The 15,859-nt window shown below is 52.5% G+C and overlaps 1 protein-coding gene across 3 annotated transcripts; it reads right to left on the reverse strand.

Moving 5' to 3' along the window:
• Positions 1-272: 272 nt before the first annotated feature.
• Positions 273-15,469, reverse strand: DAXX (death domain associated protein). 3 transcript variants are annotated; one of them, XM_072987261.2, is made up of 8 exons: positions 15,078-15,469; positions 14,319-14,754; positions 12,655-13,468; positions 6,760-6,989; positions 5,970-6,135; positions 3,472-4,009; positions 2,832-3,039; positions 273-653 (listed from the first exon to the last, which is right to left on the reverse strand). In XM_072987261.2, the coding sequence occupies exons 2-8, from the start codon at positions 14,589-14,591 to the stop codon at positions 594-596; spliced, it is 2,289 nt and encodes a 762-aa protein (XP_072843362.2). In that variant the 5' UTR covers positions 14,592-14,754; positions 15,078-15,469; the 3' UTR covers positions 273-593. The 3 variants fall into 3 exon arrangements, with proteins under 3 accessions (XP_072843362.2, XP_020670656.3, XP_020670657.3); XM_020814997.3 differs by having other exon boundaries at positions 2,823-3,039; positions 14,319-14,751; positions 15,078-15,464; XM_020814998.3 differs by having other exon boundaries at positions 2,823-3,039; positions 15,078-15,464.
• Positions 15,470-15,859: the final 390 nt, after the last annotated feature.

A 15,859-nucleotide genomic window follows, 5' to 3' on the forward strand; every position in this document is an offset into this window, starting at 1 on the left:
ACGCCGACAAGGCAGGTTACGGAGGGCAAGGTTCTCCCGATGCACCCTCCCTAAGAACTAGCTTACCTACTCGCGCAGGGTCAGGAGGCAGAAGAGAGGCGGCCACCTCTTTTTTTCCTGCTCCCCTCCGTCCTTCTACACGTGGGGGGGGGAACCCCTGAACTGGAGGAAGGGAAAGGGGGTCACGGCCCCAGGGAATTTTTCCGCACTGCCCTGTTTTGACAAACACCCCCCCTTGCTTCCCCCTCCCTGTAACTCACACTCAGAAGTGCTTAGTACACAAAAATAGTTCTTTATTTCTATTCTCCATATTTTTTTTTCAAAAAATTTCCCAAAAAGAGTGAGCATAAATACACAAAACCACTTCCAAGGGGGGGAAAAAACCCAACATTCCCATTGCGTGTCCTCCCACCCGCCGCCCAGCTACCCATCCCGGTGCCTGTCCACGAAAGCCTTCTGCGGTCCACAGAAGTGAATGGTTCCGTCCATCCATCCATCCATCCGGTGGCAGAGTTCGGTGAGTCAAGAGCGGGTCCTGCCTCCAGCACGCCCAACAAGGTGTCCCGGGGCACACGTCGAAAAGAGACGGGCGGCTAATCTGAATCCGACAGGACTATAATCTCTTCCGGATCGCACTGCGTGGCCACACTGGTCTGGAGTGGGGCGGGGCGGGGGGGGGAGGAGAAGGAAGAAAATAAGACAAGGAGGGGATCAGAGAGCATGAAAAGATGCCTCTTCCTGTCACATTCATCCCAGCTGCTCTCCTGAACAGCCAGAGCATGTGTGGGGCACAGGATTCTCTCCCATGTCCATGGCTGAGCTGCCCCGTCTCCCTATCTCAAGCCCAAACGGTCCCCATCTTTCTGACACGGAGAGGTCCCTTGGAGAAGTCTCAGGGCCGCCAATGATGGGGAGGAAGCAGCATTTTGCAAAAAACATCTGAGACACAACCGGGCCCTTGAGATGGCTCTGGAGTGGAACGAGGCTATCCCCCTCATCACTGGACCGCGTTGGTTATCCAAAAGGGAAGTTTCCCCTCTGACTGAGCTAATCTTAAATATAGCCTTGTTGAGAAACATTCCTTTCATAAGGACCACTTGGCTAAAGGCAGCCAGGACACAAAAACCTAAGTACTGTATCTGTTAAATATCAACACCATATACAGTGGTGCCCCGCTTGATGATTACCCTGGTAGACGATGAAATCGCTTGACGACGTTTTCGTGATCACTATAGCGATCACAAAAGATGATTCAAATGGTTTTTTTTCACTTTACGATGATCGGTTCCCTACTTCGGGAACTGATTTTTCGCTTCATGACGATTTTAAAACAGCTGATCGGCAGCTCTCAAAATGGCTCCCCGCTGTTTTGCTGACCTCATTTTGCACAACAGGGAGCGGAAAATAGCCGCCCTATGGAGGATATTCGCTGCACGATCAGGTATTTCCCCCATTGGAATGCACTGACCAGTTTTAAATGTATTTCAATGGGGTTTTTTTCTGCTTGATGACGATTTTGCTGTACAGCGATTTTGCTGGAACGCATTATCATTGTCAAGCGGGGCACCACTGTATATGCTGTTCCCAATACTGCCTTTTTTTGTGTGGCTCTGATGGTGTGATTTCTGAGATCTGCAGCTGCTTATAGTACTGGGTGAAATTTCTTGATGTTGTTCCCAAAGCCCCGATGACTACGGGGACCACTGAAGTGTACTTCTTCCAGAGTCAAAATATTTCAATTGTCAGGTCCCTGTACTTGGCTAGTTTTTCCAATTGTTTATTTTCAACTCTGGCATCTCCTGGAATTACAATGTCAATGATCCAGACATTTCTTCATTCCATGTCTGGTATGTTATGTTCAAGGTGTGTCCGTTTGGATCAGGAAATCCCACAAGATCTTGATTTCCTCATTTTCTGACACCTTCTCTATCTGATGTTTCCATGCGTTTTTGGAGCCCAGCAAGTTATATTTTTTTGCACAATGACCAGTGCACTAATTTTGCCACTCTATCACATCTACTGTAACTTTGTAATCTGTGCAATCTTTGGACATTCGCAAATGAGGTGTGACACAGTTTCATCTTTTTCTTGGCAGAGCTGACATCTGCTGTTATCAGATTCCTCATCCCAGTCTCCAAGCCGTAGAGCCAGCGTTTGTCCAAAGACAGTTTCCGTGGTCACGTGGCCAGCGCGACTAGACACGGAATGCAGTTACCTTCCCAACGAGGTGGTACCTATTTATCTACTCACATTTTATGTGCTTTCGAACTGCTAGGTTGGCAGGATCTGGGACAAGCGACGGGAGCTCACTTGATCTTACGACTGCTGGTGTTCCGACCTTGCCGCACAGAGGCTTCTGTGGTTTAATCCACAGCGCCACCCACATCATTATCATTTTTGGCAGGTGTTAATCCAGCTGTGTGGCAATGAGCCAGATGCCTTTTTATAGTCTATCTAGGCCATGTTAAGGTTTGTTTTTTGTTAAGGTTATCATCACCATCCAAGCAATCAAGAAGACAAACTTAACTCGACATGATCGCCACTTGAACAAACATGTTGTTTAAGCAAACTTAACCCTAAACATACAGAAAATATAAGAGGGGGTGGGAGTCCTTCCTAGCTTGGATGTGGGACTCTCCAGCTGCTCCAGGATGGTGGCGGGAAGCCCTAAGGAGCAGCCTTTTTGTTGGTGTTGTTCTTTTCTTGCTGGCCCCAATCCTCCACTTTCCCAGATCATCCGGGGCAAGGAGGAGCATTCAGTCCTGCCACCTTCACCTGTGTCCCTTCCCCCTCCCTAACACAGAGTTCTCCCCTCTGCCTACCTTACAAACCTTGGCGAGGAGCTGCTGGTGCTGAGGCTTGGCCGGAGGACTGCCCTGGGAGCTGGTCACCAGGCCCAGGTTCGGTGAGTCGGCACAGGTAGAATCGGCCACCGGGGCTGGGCTCCGGGGGGGCAGCGAAGCAAAGAGGACCACCTCCTCGTCGTCTTCCTCCTCTTCCTCCTCCAATGAGCCACTGCTGGGCACCTCAACGCAGCTGCTACTTGCACACGGGGTGGGGTGAGGGAGCGGGGAAGGGGTAGAAGGACAAGGACTGTCATGTTAATTGAGACTAACCAGGTGTCCTTGGACTGCCACTCCCAGAAGCCTTCGCCACCAGCCGTGCTGGCTGGGGTTTCTGGGACTTGCTGCCTGAGAACATCTGGGTTACCCAAGGCTGGGAAACAGCTGCTCTCGCGGGCGTTCCCCTTGTGGCTTCATCTTCTCCCAAACCACCATCTGCAACCCGGCGCGCGTGCTCCAGGCTGCAGCCCCAGGACCGACGTGCGCTGAACTCTGAGGCTTCCTCCGACTACCCGCTCACCCACGCTGTACCCCTAACACAGCCTGACCACCTTCGGGGACTTGCAGAATGAAAAGCTTCCCCCGTGCCCACCTCGTCGTCTGGCGAGCGCCAGCCCTCCGGCCTCACCTGTTGGACACCCGCTGCTCCTTCCGGGACTTCTTGATGGGGGGCTGCCCGTTGAGACTCCGGAGGGGGGTGATGTCCGGGTGGCGAGTGGCCCCGTTCTCCAGGGACTGAGGCTGCTTGACAGGGGGCTGGGGCTCCTTCTGCTTGTGGACGAGGCGGTCGGGGGGCAGTGGCGAGGGAGGGGGCGTCTCGCCAGCCTCCAGGGGCAAGGATGCCTCAATCTGCGGGAGGAACTGCTGGGAAGGGGACTGGATGAGGACGGGGGACGTCCTGTCGGCCCCGACGCCTGCCCTGCTCAGCTTAGCCATCCTTTCCTCTTTCTCCTCCTGCTCCACAACCACCACCACGTCATCGTCGTCCTCCTCCTCCTCCTCTCGGGGTCCGGCTGATCTCACCTCAGGCCCCTCCTCGTTATCCTCCTCCTCTTCTTCCTCCTCTTCCTCCTCCTCCTCCTCCACGGAGGAATACAGAGCCACTTCTGGCCCCTCCAGGTCCATGCACTGGTCAGCCTCCACCTCCTGAGCCAGAGCCTCGTCGTCTGCGGGGAGGAAGGAGAGGAGGGGGGTCAGTGGGGCCCACAGCGCAACCCTCGCCCCCCCCCTCCAGGAGAGAAGTCAGGAATCCTGTCCCACCACCAGAAGGTGAAGGGTCTTTCAGGGGAACCACGGCGCTTCCAAAAACACACACAGGCCCACACCATGACTTCCAGACCGGGTGTGTGTGTGTGTGTGTGTGTTCCTCCTCTCCCAGTTTTCTCCTCCTCCGGAAACAGATTCGAGCCACGAAGAGTCGGACCGCAGCCGAGAAGGGCAACGAGCTGCGCCCTCCTTTAGGAAGGGATTCAGGAGATGGGACATAAAGAAGTAGCCGAGCCATCACAGGACCGAGGAGAGAAAGAGGTCCGTCTCCCCGACAGATCAGATGTCCTTGTTTGCTGTTATTTTGCTTGAATTAACTGCTTGTTCATTTTCTTTCCTCGTTTTGGGTAACCTTTGCTCCTCTTTCAAGAAACTTGTTCTTTGGCTTTTTCATAACCTTGCAACCCTTCTACTTCTGGCTTTTGCCGGGTATGATTTCCATATTGTTTTTAACCTTTCTTTTTATTATTTCTTTTTAAATAAAACTTTTAACTTCTGGTCTGGCGGATGCTTTTAAGAGAAACCTGGGTCACCTAAATCTCGTGCTTAGCCAAGCTTCGACCATGACTGCCAGGTATGTTTTGAGGCATGTTAAGAGTGTTGATTTTGTGTTTTGATTTCTGGGGGATGATGGCAGCTTCTACTGCAAGGGGCAGCCCCTTCCCTGGAGCCTCAGTGGGTGCGGGTTCAAGTTCAGGACACTTCTCAGGGGCTTCCTCCACCTTGAAGTAGAAAGCGCTGGGCTCTGGAGGTTCCACTGAGGAAAAGGCTCAGAGAAGGGTGCCATGACAAGCTGTTTGTGCACCTTTCTGGCTCAACGGTAGGCATGCATTCTTTTGGGCATGCTCATTGTTTAGCCTGTTTAAGCAGAAGATCACAGCCTTCATCATGGCTGCAGACTTGGGAGGAGAGTGAGAGAAAAAGTGGGGTGGGGGAAAATGAGGGAAGGGAAAGCAGGGAAGGGAGAAAACAGAACAGCATTGACAGAGGGAGAAGTGATATTAAAAAAATTATAATTTCACTTCCCCTGACCCTACACAGGTGATCAGGGGAAGGGCTTAGCTAACATCTGATCGAGCAACAAAGGGACTTTGCTGGTTGAAGGGAAGGAGCACGCCAAATGGCGCATCACTGCCCACCCTTCCCGTGACGCCCAACAGAAGACCCTTTGTAGCCTGATCCATCTGACACCCAAAATGGCCAGTCTGGACAGGCCCAGACAGACATAAAGGGGGCTCCTCTTCCGCTCCCCAAACATGATCCAAGAGAACACAGACGGGCAGGAAGAGACCGCAGCTGTGTTCGAGGAGGCTTCGATAAAGTCCGTGGTGCACAACCGATAGGAGAGAAAATCCGTCCATCAGCTGGACAGCCAAACAGAAGACATGCGTCGGCCCCCAGTAAGCCCTGCCGGACACCACGCTTCTTATCCAACCAGCCACCCTAGGTGGGGCTTCCAGACAACCAACCCAGGTCTGCCAAAGGAAGGAGACCTTGGGGGAGGTTTTTTTTTGGGGGGGGGGAACTGCACACCTGTAGAGACTGGACAGAAGCAGCAGAGAGGGGGGGGGAGTGGGAATCACTGCTGGGGAAATGAAGGCAACCGGGGCGATGTCTATTGCGGCCAAACAAATAATTATTTAAGGGTCCCCAGAAGGTTGGGGGTGAAAGCACAGGAGCTGAGCTGGCCGGTCCAAGGGGTGCAAGATGGAAGCGGGACCTGACAGGTAGACCACACACCTCACCACAAGGAAGGTCAGGCATGGACATCAGGCATCAGGGAGACACAAGACTCTCTCTCTCTCACACACACACACACAGACTCACAACCTCCCCCCCACCCCCGGGTGTTCCTCCCACCTGGGGCCAGGCCCTCCTCTTCCTCTCCTCCTTCCAAGCACGTGGCCAGGTCCACCTCCACATCTGACTCCGAGGACTCCTCTTCCTCTTCCTCCTCTTCCTCCTCCTCCTCCTCTTCCTCCTCCTCCTTTGTCGGTCTGCTTCTTCCTGGAGCACCTTGGCTGCCCTAGTGAGCAGAGAGATGGGGCGAGGGGGCCTCAGGCGGAGAGCCCTGCTCCTGCCCCCCCCATCCCCAGGAAAAACTCCCCTTCCGGCCTGATCGTTCAGCCACCTCGCCTCCCACCCCCAACTGCATGCACACACACACAGGACCACCAGTGCCGTGTTCTGGAGCGATCCTGTGGCCACTGTGCCACAAACTCTTGGTCTCTGCATCTCAGCCACTCTCCTGTGTTCGAATCCACAGAGACCCCGAGATGCTCCAGATACAGATCACCGATTCCCACTGCCCCTGGGGAGGGGGGGGGAGGGAGAAACAGACAGCCTTTCTCTTGCCGCCCCCGCCCCCACCTCCGGCTCCTTCCCTTTTCCGCTTCTGCTCCCTCCCAAATCCCGCAGGACACACAGAGTCTACACCCATAGCACACATCTCCGAAGCAATATGGGGGGGGGGGATTGCTTTGCAAGGGGTGGGAAAGGGGCCCTGCCTCCCCCAGCCCTCCTGATCCACTCCCTCTTGCCTTCAGACTCATTCCGTCTGGGCCGAGCATCCCCTTAGGGCTGGGCTCAAACCCCCCACACACACCCCCACAAAGGAAGGCAAGACGGCCCCCCCTCTGAGTCCCAGTACCTCTTGGGCTCCAGACCCCGAAGCAGCCTCCCCGGGAGAGGCCGGCTCCCCCAGTCGGCACCTCCCGGCTTGAGCCCGGGTCTCCTCCTGGTGGCGCCACTCTGCCTCCCGGCTCTGGTCCTGCAGGTCCGCGAACTGCGTGATCACCTCCTCGAGGCGCTTCACGGCCACCTTCTGGTTCTGCCGCAGCTGCCGAGCCAGCTCGGCGTCAGTCAGCGCCGGATCACTGTCTGCAGAGGAGGGGAAAGAAGAGGGCAGTAGGGGGGAAACAGCAGGTCAAAAAAGCCCCCCCCCTCCATTTTCCCACTACATGCCCATGGATTCTGCCTAAAAACCTCTGCAGAGCATCCCAAAGCCCTTTGTTCTACTGGTTGAACAGGCTACCAAAGAAGAGCCACTTTTTGAAAGGGACCCATTCCATGCTGGTGTGTGTGTGTGTTTCAAATCACTTACTTTCGCTTCTCCATCATAAACCTCTCTGCAATCGTTACCTGTTTCTGCCTGCACCATTTCAGGATGTTGGGGGGGGGGGAATGTGGAACACGGGGGTACAAGAATGCAAGCCTAATGCTGTACGACGGGTCCAAACAGCCGATGGGAAGGAACCACTCAATCAAAAATAAAAAATAAAAAAAGCTACATACAACTTCCGAAAGGGGTTCCTGAACTTGGAACGTCTTTGGAAAAGCAACATTAGGTGGGAAAGCTTGATCAATTCCAGATTTGGAGAAGTTTAGACAAGTACTTAAAAAAAAAAACACTTTTAAAAAAAGTGCCCCTGTCATGGACTTATTTTGTGGCTGTTCTTCCACAGTATGTGGCAAATTTCATCGCTATTTTCATACTCATCATCATCTTAAAAGTGCAGAGCTGGAAGGGACCTTATATATCATCAAGTCCACCTCTTGCCAAAAAGGCCCAGTGGAGGGGAATTGAATTCCCAACCTCTGGCTTGGCAGCCAGAGAGCTAAACCACTGAGCTATTCCACCACGGCTTACTGAAAAGGAAATAGTTCCTGCTACATGTTTGTTCTGAATTTGAAGTTGATCCCGCCTGTTGTTTCGAAGATGCGCAACCTTAAACATGTTTGTTTTACGTAATTAATCCTTTATAAATCCTGCCTGTCCCATATATGTCACTAAACGTGGTCACACTTCCTTCTGGAACAACAGAAGGCAGACACAACCTCTTGCAAAACCTGTTTCCAGAAACATTTTGGATGCTTCTGAATCTAAAAAAATGTCTTCTTGCATTGACCATCTGTAAATACGAAACCACTTGTACCGTGGCCCTCTTTTAGCAGGCTCCTCGGAAGGAGGGTCTATTGGATTCAGCAGGAATTATTTCTAGAGATATGCTGCATTCATAGCCTAGAAGGATTTTTTTTCACTGTAAAATTTGGTCTAATGGTATGTCGGTTCAACTTCTGTTCTCATCATCCAGGAAATTCAATCCTTAAAAAAAAATACTCTGGTTTATGAATGACCGCTCTTGCTTCTATGTCTACAATTCAAACCTCCAGGAAACGGCCAGAGATTGCTTTGCAATATCATGCTCACGTGGCAAGCCAGAAAAAGGATGCCAGGCTTCACATAGCAAAGGCCAGCCTGGATGTTGACAACGATCAACGGTTCCTTCTCAAACTGGCAGAAGGTCACAGATGGGGTCACCTCACGGCTCAGTCCTGGGCCTGGCGCTCTTCAACCTTTTTACTAATGACTTGGATGAGAGAAGGAAGGGGATACGGATCAAATTTGCAGATGACACAAAATTAGGTGAAAAAGCTAATACAGTGGTGCCTTGCAAGACGGGCGCTCCATTTTAACTATGAATCCACATTACGACGCGTTTTGTGTGATCGCAAAACGACGTTTTGAATGGGGGAATTTCGCTGCGCGATGATCGGTTCCCTGTTTCGGAACCGATTAAAACAGCTGATCGTCGGGTTTTCAAAATGGCCACCGGGTGCTCAAAATGGCTTCCCGCTGTGTTTAGGAGCCATTTTTTGCTGCACAGGCAGCCGAAAATGGCCGCCCCTATGGAGGATCTTCGCTGGACGATGAGTTCTTAGCCGATTGGAATGCATTAACAAGGTTTTAATGCGTTTCAATGGCTTTTTTATTTTCGCTTTACGACATTTTCGTTCTACAGCGATTTCGCTAGAACGAATTAGTGTCGTAATTCGAGGCACCACTGTACCTTAGAAGACAGGAACAACATTCAAAAAGATCTTGATAGGCTGGAGCACTGGGCTGAAAACAACAGAATTAAATTTAACAGGGAGAAGGGCAAAATTCTACAGCTAGAGGGGAAAAAAAACCAAACACACAGTTACAAGATGTGGGGTGGGGGGGGTACGTGACTCAGTAATATTACAAGTGAGAAGGATCTTGCAGTTGATGTAGATGAAAAGCTGAATATGAGCCCACAATGTGATGTGGCTGCAAAAAAGGCCAATGCCATTTTAGAATGCATTAACAGAAGTATAGTCTTCAAGGGACTGCAAGACATAAGTTTCCCATCCATTCAGCACTGGTTAGGCCTCATCCAGAGCACTGTATCCATTTCTGGGCACTGCACTTTAAAAAGGATGGAAAGTGGAACAAGTTCAGATGAAGGTGAGTGGAAATTGGACGGGTTTAACCTTGAGAAAAGAAGACTCAGCGGAGATACAACAGCACTCTGCAAATAGTTGAAAGGCAGTCACACAGAAGAGGGGCACGATGATCTGTTCTTGGTCATCCCAGAATGCAGGACGTAATAATAGGCTCAAGCTACAGAAAGTCAGATTTCGGTTGAATATCAGGAAAAACATCTTAAGTATTAGAGCAGTACGACAATGGAACCAATGATCACAGGAGGTGGTGAGTGCTCCAACACTGGAGGCGGTCAAGAGAAATTTAGACAACCACCTGGCAGATATCCTTTGATTTGGATTCCTGCCTTAAGCAGGGAGATGGACGCAATGGCCTTAGAGGCCCTTTCAACTCAATTATTCTATGATTATTCTATGACGTCAATGTCAGCAGTCTAGGTGGTATACAGGATCCCGTCTTATGATAGCTACAAAAAGGCACCAAGTATGGGAAAATCCCAGAACCTGACTCCCTCTTTCATTAGTTAACTACTTTTCACCCCCCCAAAAATCAAAGTAACTATTTTACAACACGTTCTCTGGGCATTTATTGCTCAGGGAAGAAAACTAATACGGAATGCCTAGAGGACGTTCTCTGTTCAGTTATGGACCTCTTGAGCTTACGTGATTGATTGTGTGTTTTATTTTAACCTGATGTTCTTTATCTTGCTGTAAACCACCCAGAATAGTGCATGCCCTATTGGGGCATTATATAAATTTTACAAAATAAATAAATGGAAACAAATAAAATAAATCTGAATAGGGACATCAGACACTGCGAGGAAACTCTGGTGCTTACAGTCACCAAATAAAGATGGCTCATTCACCCGGGCATGTGTGAACTGGTCCATAGGTGGGTAATGGAGTGGAGTGGCTTTGGGTTCAGATTTCAGCTGCTGGGCTTGGCAGCTTCAGAGAACAGAGATCTTACTTCCTCATCGCCCCCCCCCCCGCAGTCTCTGCGAAAAATCCTCCTTCTGTCAGCTAACCACTGGTGCTGGCAGAACTGGGAACTGCTGCCTGGTAGCCAATGAGACTGTGGTCATTTTGGATCTGAAATGTTCTACGCGCTTTGCTAAGGAACGGCAAACAGTGATTCAGAGGGCAGCATGCAAGTCGGACCGAGGCTGTCGTACCACTGCTACAGACAACCCAACAAGCCCCCGATTCGGTCCACTTCAACTCCAGGTCTGACCAAAGCCCCCACGGGGGGGGGGCTTTGGTGAAAAAAGCACTCCACTGCCACGTATGTGCAAGTGATTTAAAGCCACAAGGTTTTGCAACGAATACCCAAACTTTTTCCCTAACACCACCACGCCTCTCTAAATCTAGAGGCGTTGCTTCTCACTGCGGGCCCAATAGGATAAACCAGTGTGGTGCAATGAGGAGAAGAGTCTGGGCATCAAACCGCCACGGCCATGGCAACTCAGAGAGATGTGTGTGTGTGTTTGTGTGTGTGTGTGAGAGAGAGAGACAAAATGCAGTAAACCACTCCTCAAACATCTCACACAACAACAACTATATTTGGGTTGCCATTAGGCAGATGTAGCTTTGATTGCACATAACAACAACACAATAATAACTGCCTGCCATCAAGCTGATTGGGACTTATGGAGACCCATTCAAGGTTTTCTAGGTACAGAGTGGTCAGAAGTGGTGGACCCTTCCCTTCTTCTGGGGGCGCCCTGGAACTGTGCAGCTTGCCCAAGGCCACCCGGGCTGGCTGTACTTGCAGGAGGCAGACTGGAGGAATCAAACTCCTAACCTCTGGCTCTGCAGCCCGAGACGTAAATCACTGGGCTGTCCAGCCGGCTCGGCATCCTGATGCCCAGGGCCGCCTTGCGTTGGGTTGCATGTACTGGAAATACGTGGAATCCTCAATGGGAAGCCCTCCAATATTTTCCTCCAAAAAAAGGAGCTTTTAAAGCCATGTTATTTCTAGGAACTGGGATTGCTCTGTGTCCCAAACAATAAACACCTAAGAGACACGCATGACCATTGCTTTTATGTTGGATGAGAACCGGTAACTGGTGAACGAAAACAATTACCGTATTTTTCCATGTATAAGACTATGCTTTTGTCTAAAATCTTTAGACTAAATTTGAGGGCCGTCTTATACACAGAAGGAAGCTGAGGAGAGAGAAAAACAAGTGGAGGGGAAAGCAGGGATCAAAGGGATCCTGCAGGGCTTTGATCCCTGTTTTCCCCTCCACTTGCTAAGCTTTAGCAAAAGGAAAGCAGGGATCAAAGTACTGCAGGATGGCTTTGCTCCTTGCTTTCCCCTCTGCTTACTAAGTTTCATGGGGCTTAGCAAAAGGAGGGGGAAACGCTCAAAGCAATCCCATGGCTGTACAAGGGGGAAAGCGATCAAAACGTTCATGCAGTTGCGGGATAGCTTTGATCCCCTTCATGCTCTTTTTGCTAAGCCTCGCAGGGCTTAGCACGAGGGGAGGAAGCAGGGATCAAAGCGATTCTGCAGTGCTTTGATCCCTTCCCCCCTACACTTGCTAAGCCCCACTTAGATTTCTTAATTTTGGGTTAGAAAAGTAGGGGAGGCGTCTTATAAACGGGGGCATCTTATACACAGAATAATACGGTAAGTTCCCCCCCTTTTTTCCCCCTTGCTTGATGTCCATTTCAGGAATGGAAGCAAAAACAAGACGGAATCCCACAGCACAGCTTGATGGCACCTGTCAACCTTCAGGCTGGTGTTTGCTATGTAAAGGCTGGCAACAAGCGTATCCCATTGCAATGCAATGCCAGACCACATCCCTATGTTTTGAACTGTGGACACAAAAACAATATCCCATGCTCATAAGCCAGAGGCAGGTTTTTTTTTTTAAAGGAACAAATAATCTGAAAAGAGACTCAGTAGAGGCGTAAAAAGCTACACTCGGTGTTGAGAAAGTAGATACAGGTTTCTCAGCCGAGGGCCAATAACATAAACTGCAGATGCTGGATGGCAAGAAATGAGAGAATTGAACGCATGGGGAGTTACACTGTGGAACTCACTGGCACAAGATGCAAGGGTAACTTTAAAACTCAAAAGCACAGCATATGGGGGTCATCCATGCCCCCCATTTGGATGCTGAACCCGAGAGCCACTTGGTTTGACCCACTTTCAGAGATTCCCTTTTGCTCTTCTGTTGCCTGTCAAGGAAGCAGAAGCCCCCCACCCTTGTTCCACACAAACACCTTTCTCCAAAACCAAGGGGACTCCTGTCCTTTTGCCCCCCTGGCCCCCAGTTGCCCCACTTACTGGGCCGGTACTGGTCGGTGAGGTGGCTGCCGAAGTTGTAGATGAGGTCAAGGCGCCGGCGTTCCTGGAGGCGGCTGCCCACCTCCCGGAAGGCCTCCGCGGCCAGCTTCTCCATCTGGGGCTTGGGCAGGCCCAGGCTGTGCCGGGCGTTGGCCTTCTGCATCACCTTCAGGATGTCGGCGTAATCCGGGAAGGCCTCCGGGTGGTGGTTGATGAGGCGCTCGATGCGGCGGTTGATCTCCGGGTACCGGGTGCCCCGGTAAGGGATGCGCTGCTCGATGACCCGCCCAGTGAGGGAGTTGCAGTCCTTCAGCTCGCACAGGCGCTGGAAGATGCGCATCATGCGCCGCTTGAGCCGGCTCTCCTGCAGGTACGCCGAATCTTCGCGGTCCAACTCCTCCAGGTCCAGCTCCCGCTCCTGGAGGCGCTGAATTTCCTCAGCGTAGACGCGCAGCAGGTTCTCCAGGTACCGAATGTGGCGCTTGGAGCCCACCTGGGACCGGGCCGGCTCCCCGGGCTGTGCTTTTGTCACGTCCGGAGGGGCGGCTCCCTCGGTGACGGGGGCCTCGGAGCCGGCGGCGGGGCCCAGAGGTGGCTTCTTCTTCTGGGAGTGGGCCTTGAAGACGGTGCAAATCTCGTTGATGTAGACATAGACTTTGCTGCTCCGGGCTTGCACCCGCGTCAGGCAGCGCCCCAGCACGTTGCGGAACTCCACCGAGGCCAGGTACTCCGGGTTGGTCTTCTGGTGGCGGCTGGCCAGGTAGGACATCACCTCTGGGTGGTCCCCCGTGTGCTGGGTGCAGAAGTCCGAAAACTGCAGGTGGAGGGAGGGAGGGAGGAAAAGTAAAGAGGGAGGCACAGGCAAGCCAAGTCATTCCAGTGCTTCCCGGAGGGTGCCTTCCAAACCCATCTTTTGCTGCCACCCCCTTCTCCTCTGCTGTCGGGTCTCCCTGAGATGGTGCCCTAGTGCCCTGCCTGTGCCCAGGCACAGAGCGTGGGGTGAGCCACATCCACATCCCTGCACAGGAGGAGAAGAGGCGGTGGGGGTGGTGCTGGCACTGTTTTTGGCACCAGGGAGGGGCTCTGGCATGGAGGGAAAATAAGCAAACAAGAAATGATCTAATGTAGAACATAAAATAGGATACGACTGTGATCTAATGAACCTGAACAAAGAACATCTGTGACTCTGAGTTACCCTTTCGTACCCTTTAATAGAACTAATTCTGTTATTGGCAGCAAGAGTGAAAGTAAAGTTCTTTACTGTGTGGATAAGAGAAATCCACTGATGGCAGCGAGAGAGAAAGAAGGAATGTTGCCAGCGTGGACCCATGGGCTGAGGGTGTGCGCACTTGGGTGCATGCGTGAAGGGCAGCACAGCACTCGTGAAGGGGGGTGACTGTGTACAGCTGTGATCAAGCCAGTGTGGCCCCCACATTGGAGTCACCTACCCGACCAGCTCCTTTCTTCACTTAATTTAAGTTATGTATTCCATCTTGCCAAAATGCTCCAAAATGTTCATTTTCCATGCAGATTATCTGTTTTAATTCTTCCACATCTGCATTTTAAAACCCACCCCTCTGTTTTTAAAAAAAGAAGCTTTAAAGATGATCAGTGGTTCACGAAGCAAATACAGTAGTGTCTGTGTTTTGGGAGGTGCCACTTACCTCGGCGAAGAGCCGCTCATTCTCAGCTTTGAGGGTGGCGGGCTCCTTTCCCTGGGTGGGGGGCTTAGGGCCCGATCCTCCACTCGGGACCTGGGGCAGCAGGGCCTCCTCCTTTTGCCCCGGCTGGGAAGATCCCCCGCTAGCCACCCCGGACACCAGCACCGTTCCCTGTTCTGAAGAGAAGGCAGCCGCGGGAGGAGACGGGGGCCCATCATCATCTTCGTCCAGGATGATGCAGGAGGAGGAGGAGGAGGACGACGGGGAGGAAGGCATGGCCAGGCCGTGTGGGGGATCAATGGCAAGGGATGGCCGGCCTTGGAGGGCGCATCCCTAATGGAAAGGCAGCAGAAGTGATGGCGGGGGGCGGCACCCTGGCAGCGACTGGATCAGGCCTTCCCCCCCCACACACACACACACAGACACAGACGGGCACCTGCTGGAAGAGAAGAAAATTGGGGGGGGGAGGGAAGAGAGATGAGACAAAGAGGGTCTATGGGGAGAGAGCTTTGGGAGTGAGGGGATTCCCCCCACACACACAAACCTCCAAAATCGAGCTGGGAGGGGGATGCACAAGATCCCTCAAGGAAAAGAGGGAGGGTTTGAGGGGGGTGTCCCCATTCTCCCCTGCCCCTCCCCGCCCTCCACCAGGCCAAGGAATAGGGGCTCCCCCCCAACAATCCTCAGCCCCAACCCCAAAGGGAGAGGAACCCCCCCTCCCGTCTTTGAACCCAATCATCCTCCCCGCCCCCCCCCACCAACCGCTGTCCTTCTCCGCCTCGCGCTTCCCTCCTGCTCTCCAGCAACCGAAAACCGATTCCGTTCTCCCTCCCCGCGTAGGGCGCATGAGCGGAAGTGCCGGCCACGCCTTCTTCGTGGGCGCCGCCATCTTTCTCTACGGACGAAGAGGAAGGGCGGAGGAGGATGGAAAACCAATCCTCCGAGACCTCCCCTCCTCCTCCCGATATTTTCTTTTTTGGGGGATGGGGTCCTGAACCCCCTTTCTTCAGACGGGCGTCGCTCCATCGACGCCACCCTGGTTTCCTCCCTCTCTGGCCATTCACCAGGGTGGCCCGTGGGCGCCGCCATTTTGTCGTGGGGGGAAAAAAGCCCCGCCACAACACGCGGCCACGTGATCTGAACAGCCCAACTGCCGCCTGGACTGTTCCATTTCCTCCGAAGCCGCGGGGGTGGGCCAAGGAGCCTAACTGTGCCCAGGTCGGCCGTGTTTCCCCAAATGTCTGCTATCTTGGCTGCCAAGGGGAAGGATTCCTGCTTCTCCGCGTTCCTAGGATTTTCCACCGGAGACCAGAAAGCAGGGAGCCTGTCTAGAAGGGCGCGTCTGAAGGAACCTCCTTTTGCGCATGCCCGTCTCTCGAGCCTCAGAGGGGTTCCGTACAACAAAATGGCGTCCTCCACTGAATGCCCCGAGCTAGGTTTCAAACAAGAGGCGGAGCGGAGAGACCCCCTTCTCCGGAGGGATCGCCTCCAGGCCTTGCCGTTCTCCCGCCCCTTTCCTTCTCGTTCTTTTTTTCTTTCTCTCG

The sequence above is a fragment of the Pogona vitticeps genome, chromosome 2 (genome assembly GCF_051106095.1).
Source record: "Pogona vitticeps strain Pit_001003342236 chromosome 2, PviZW2.1, whole genome shotgun sequence".
Classification (NCBI taxonomy): Eukaryota; Metazoa; Chordata; class Lepidosauria; order Squamata; family Agamidae; genus Pogona; species Pogona vitticeps.

Coding starts and splice junctions, on each gene's coding strand:
- DAXX (XM_020814997.3), bottom strand. CDS start 14,591: ATGCCTTCCTCCCCGTCGTCCTCCTCCTCCTCCTCCTGCATCATCCTG. Junction 6,990..12,654: donor CACCGACCAGTACCGGCCCA/GTAAGTGGGGCA, acceptor CCTCCTCTGCAG/ACAGTGATCCGGCGCTGACT. Junction 4,010..5,969: donor AGAGGAGGGCCTGGCCCCAG/GTGGGAGGAACA, acceptor TCCTCCCCGCAG/ACGACGAGGCTCTGGCTCAG.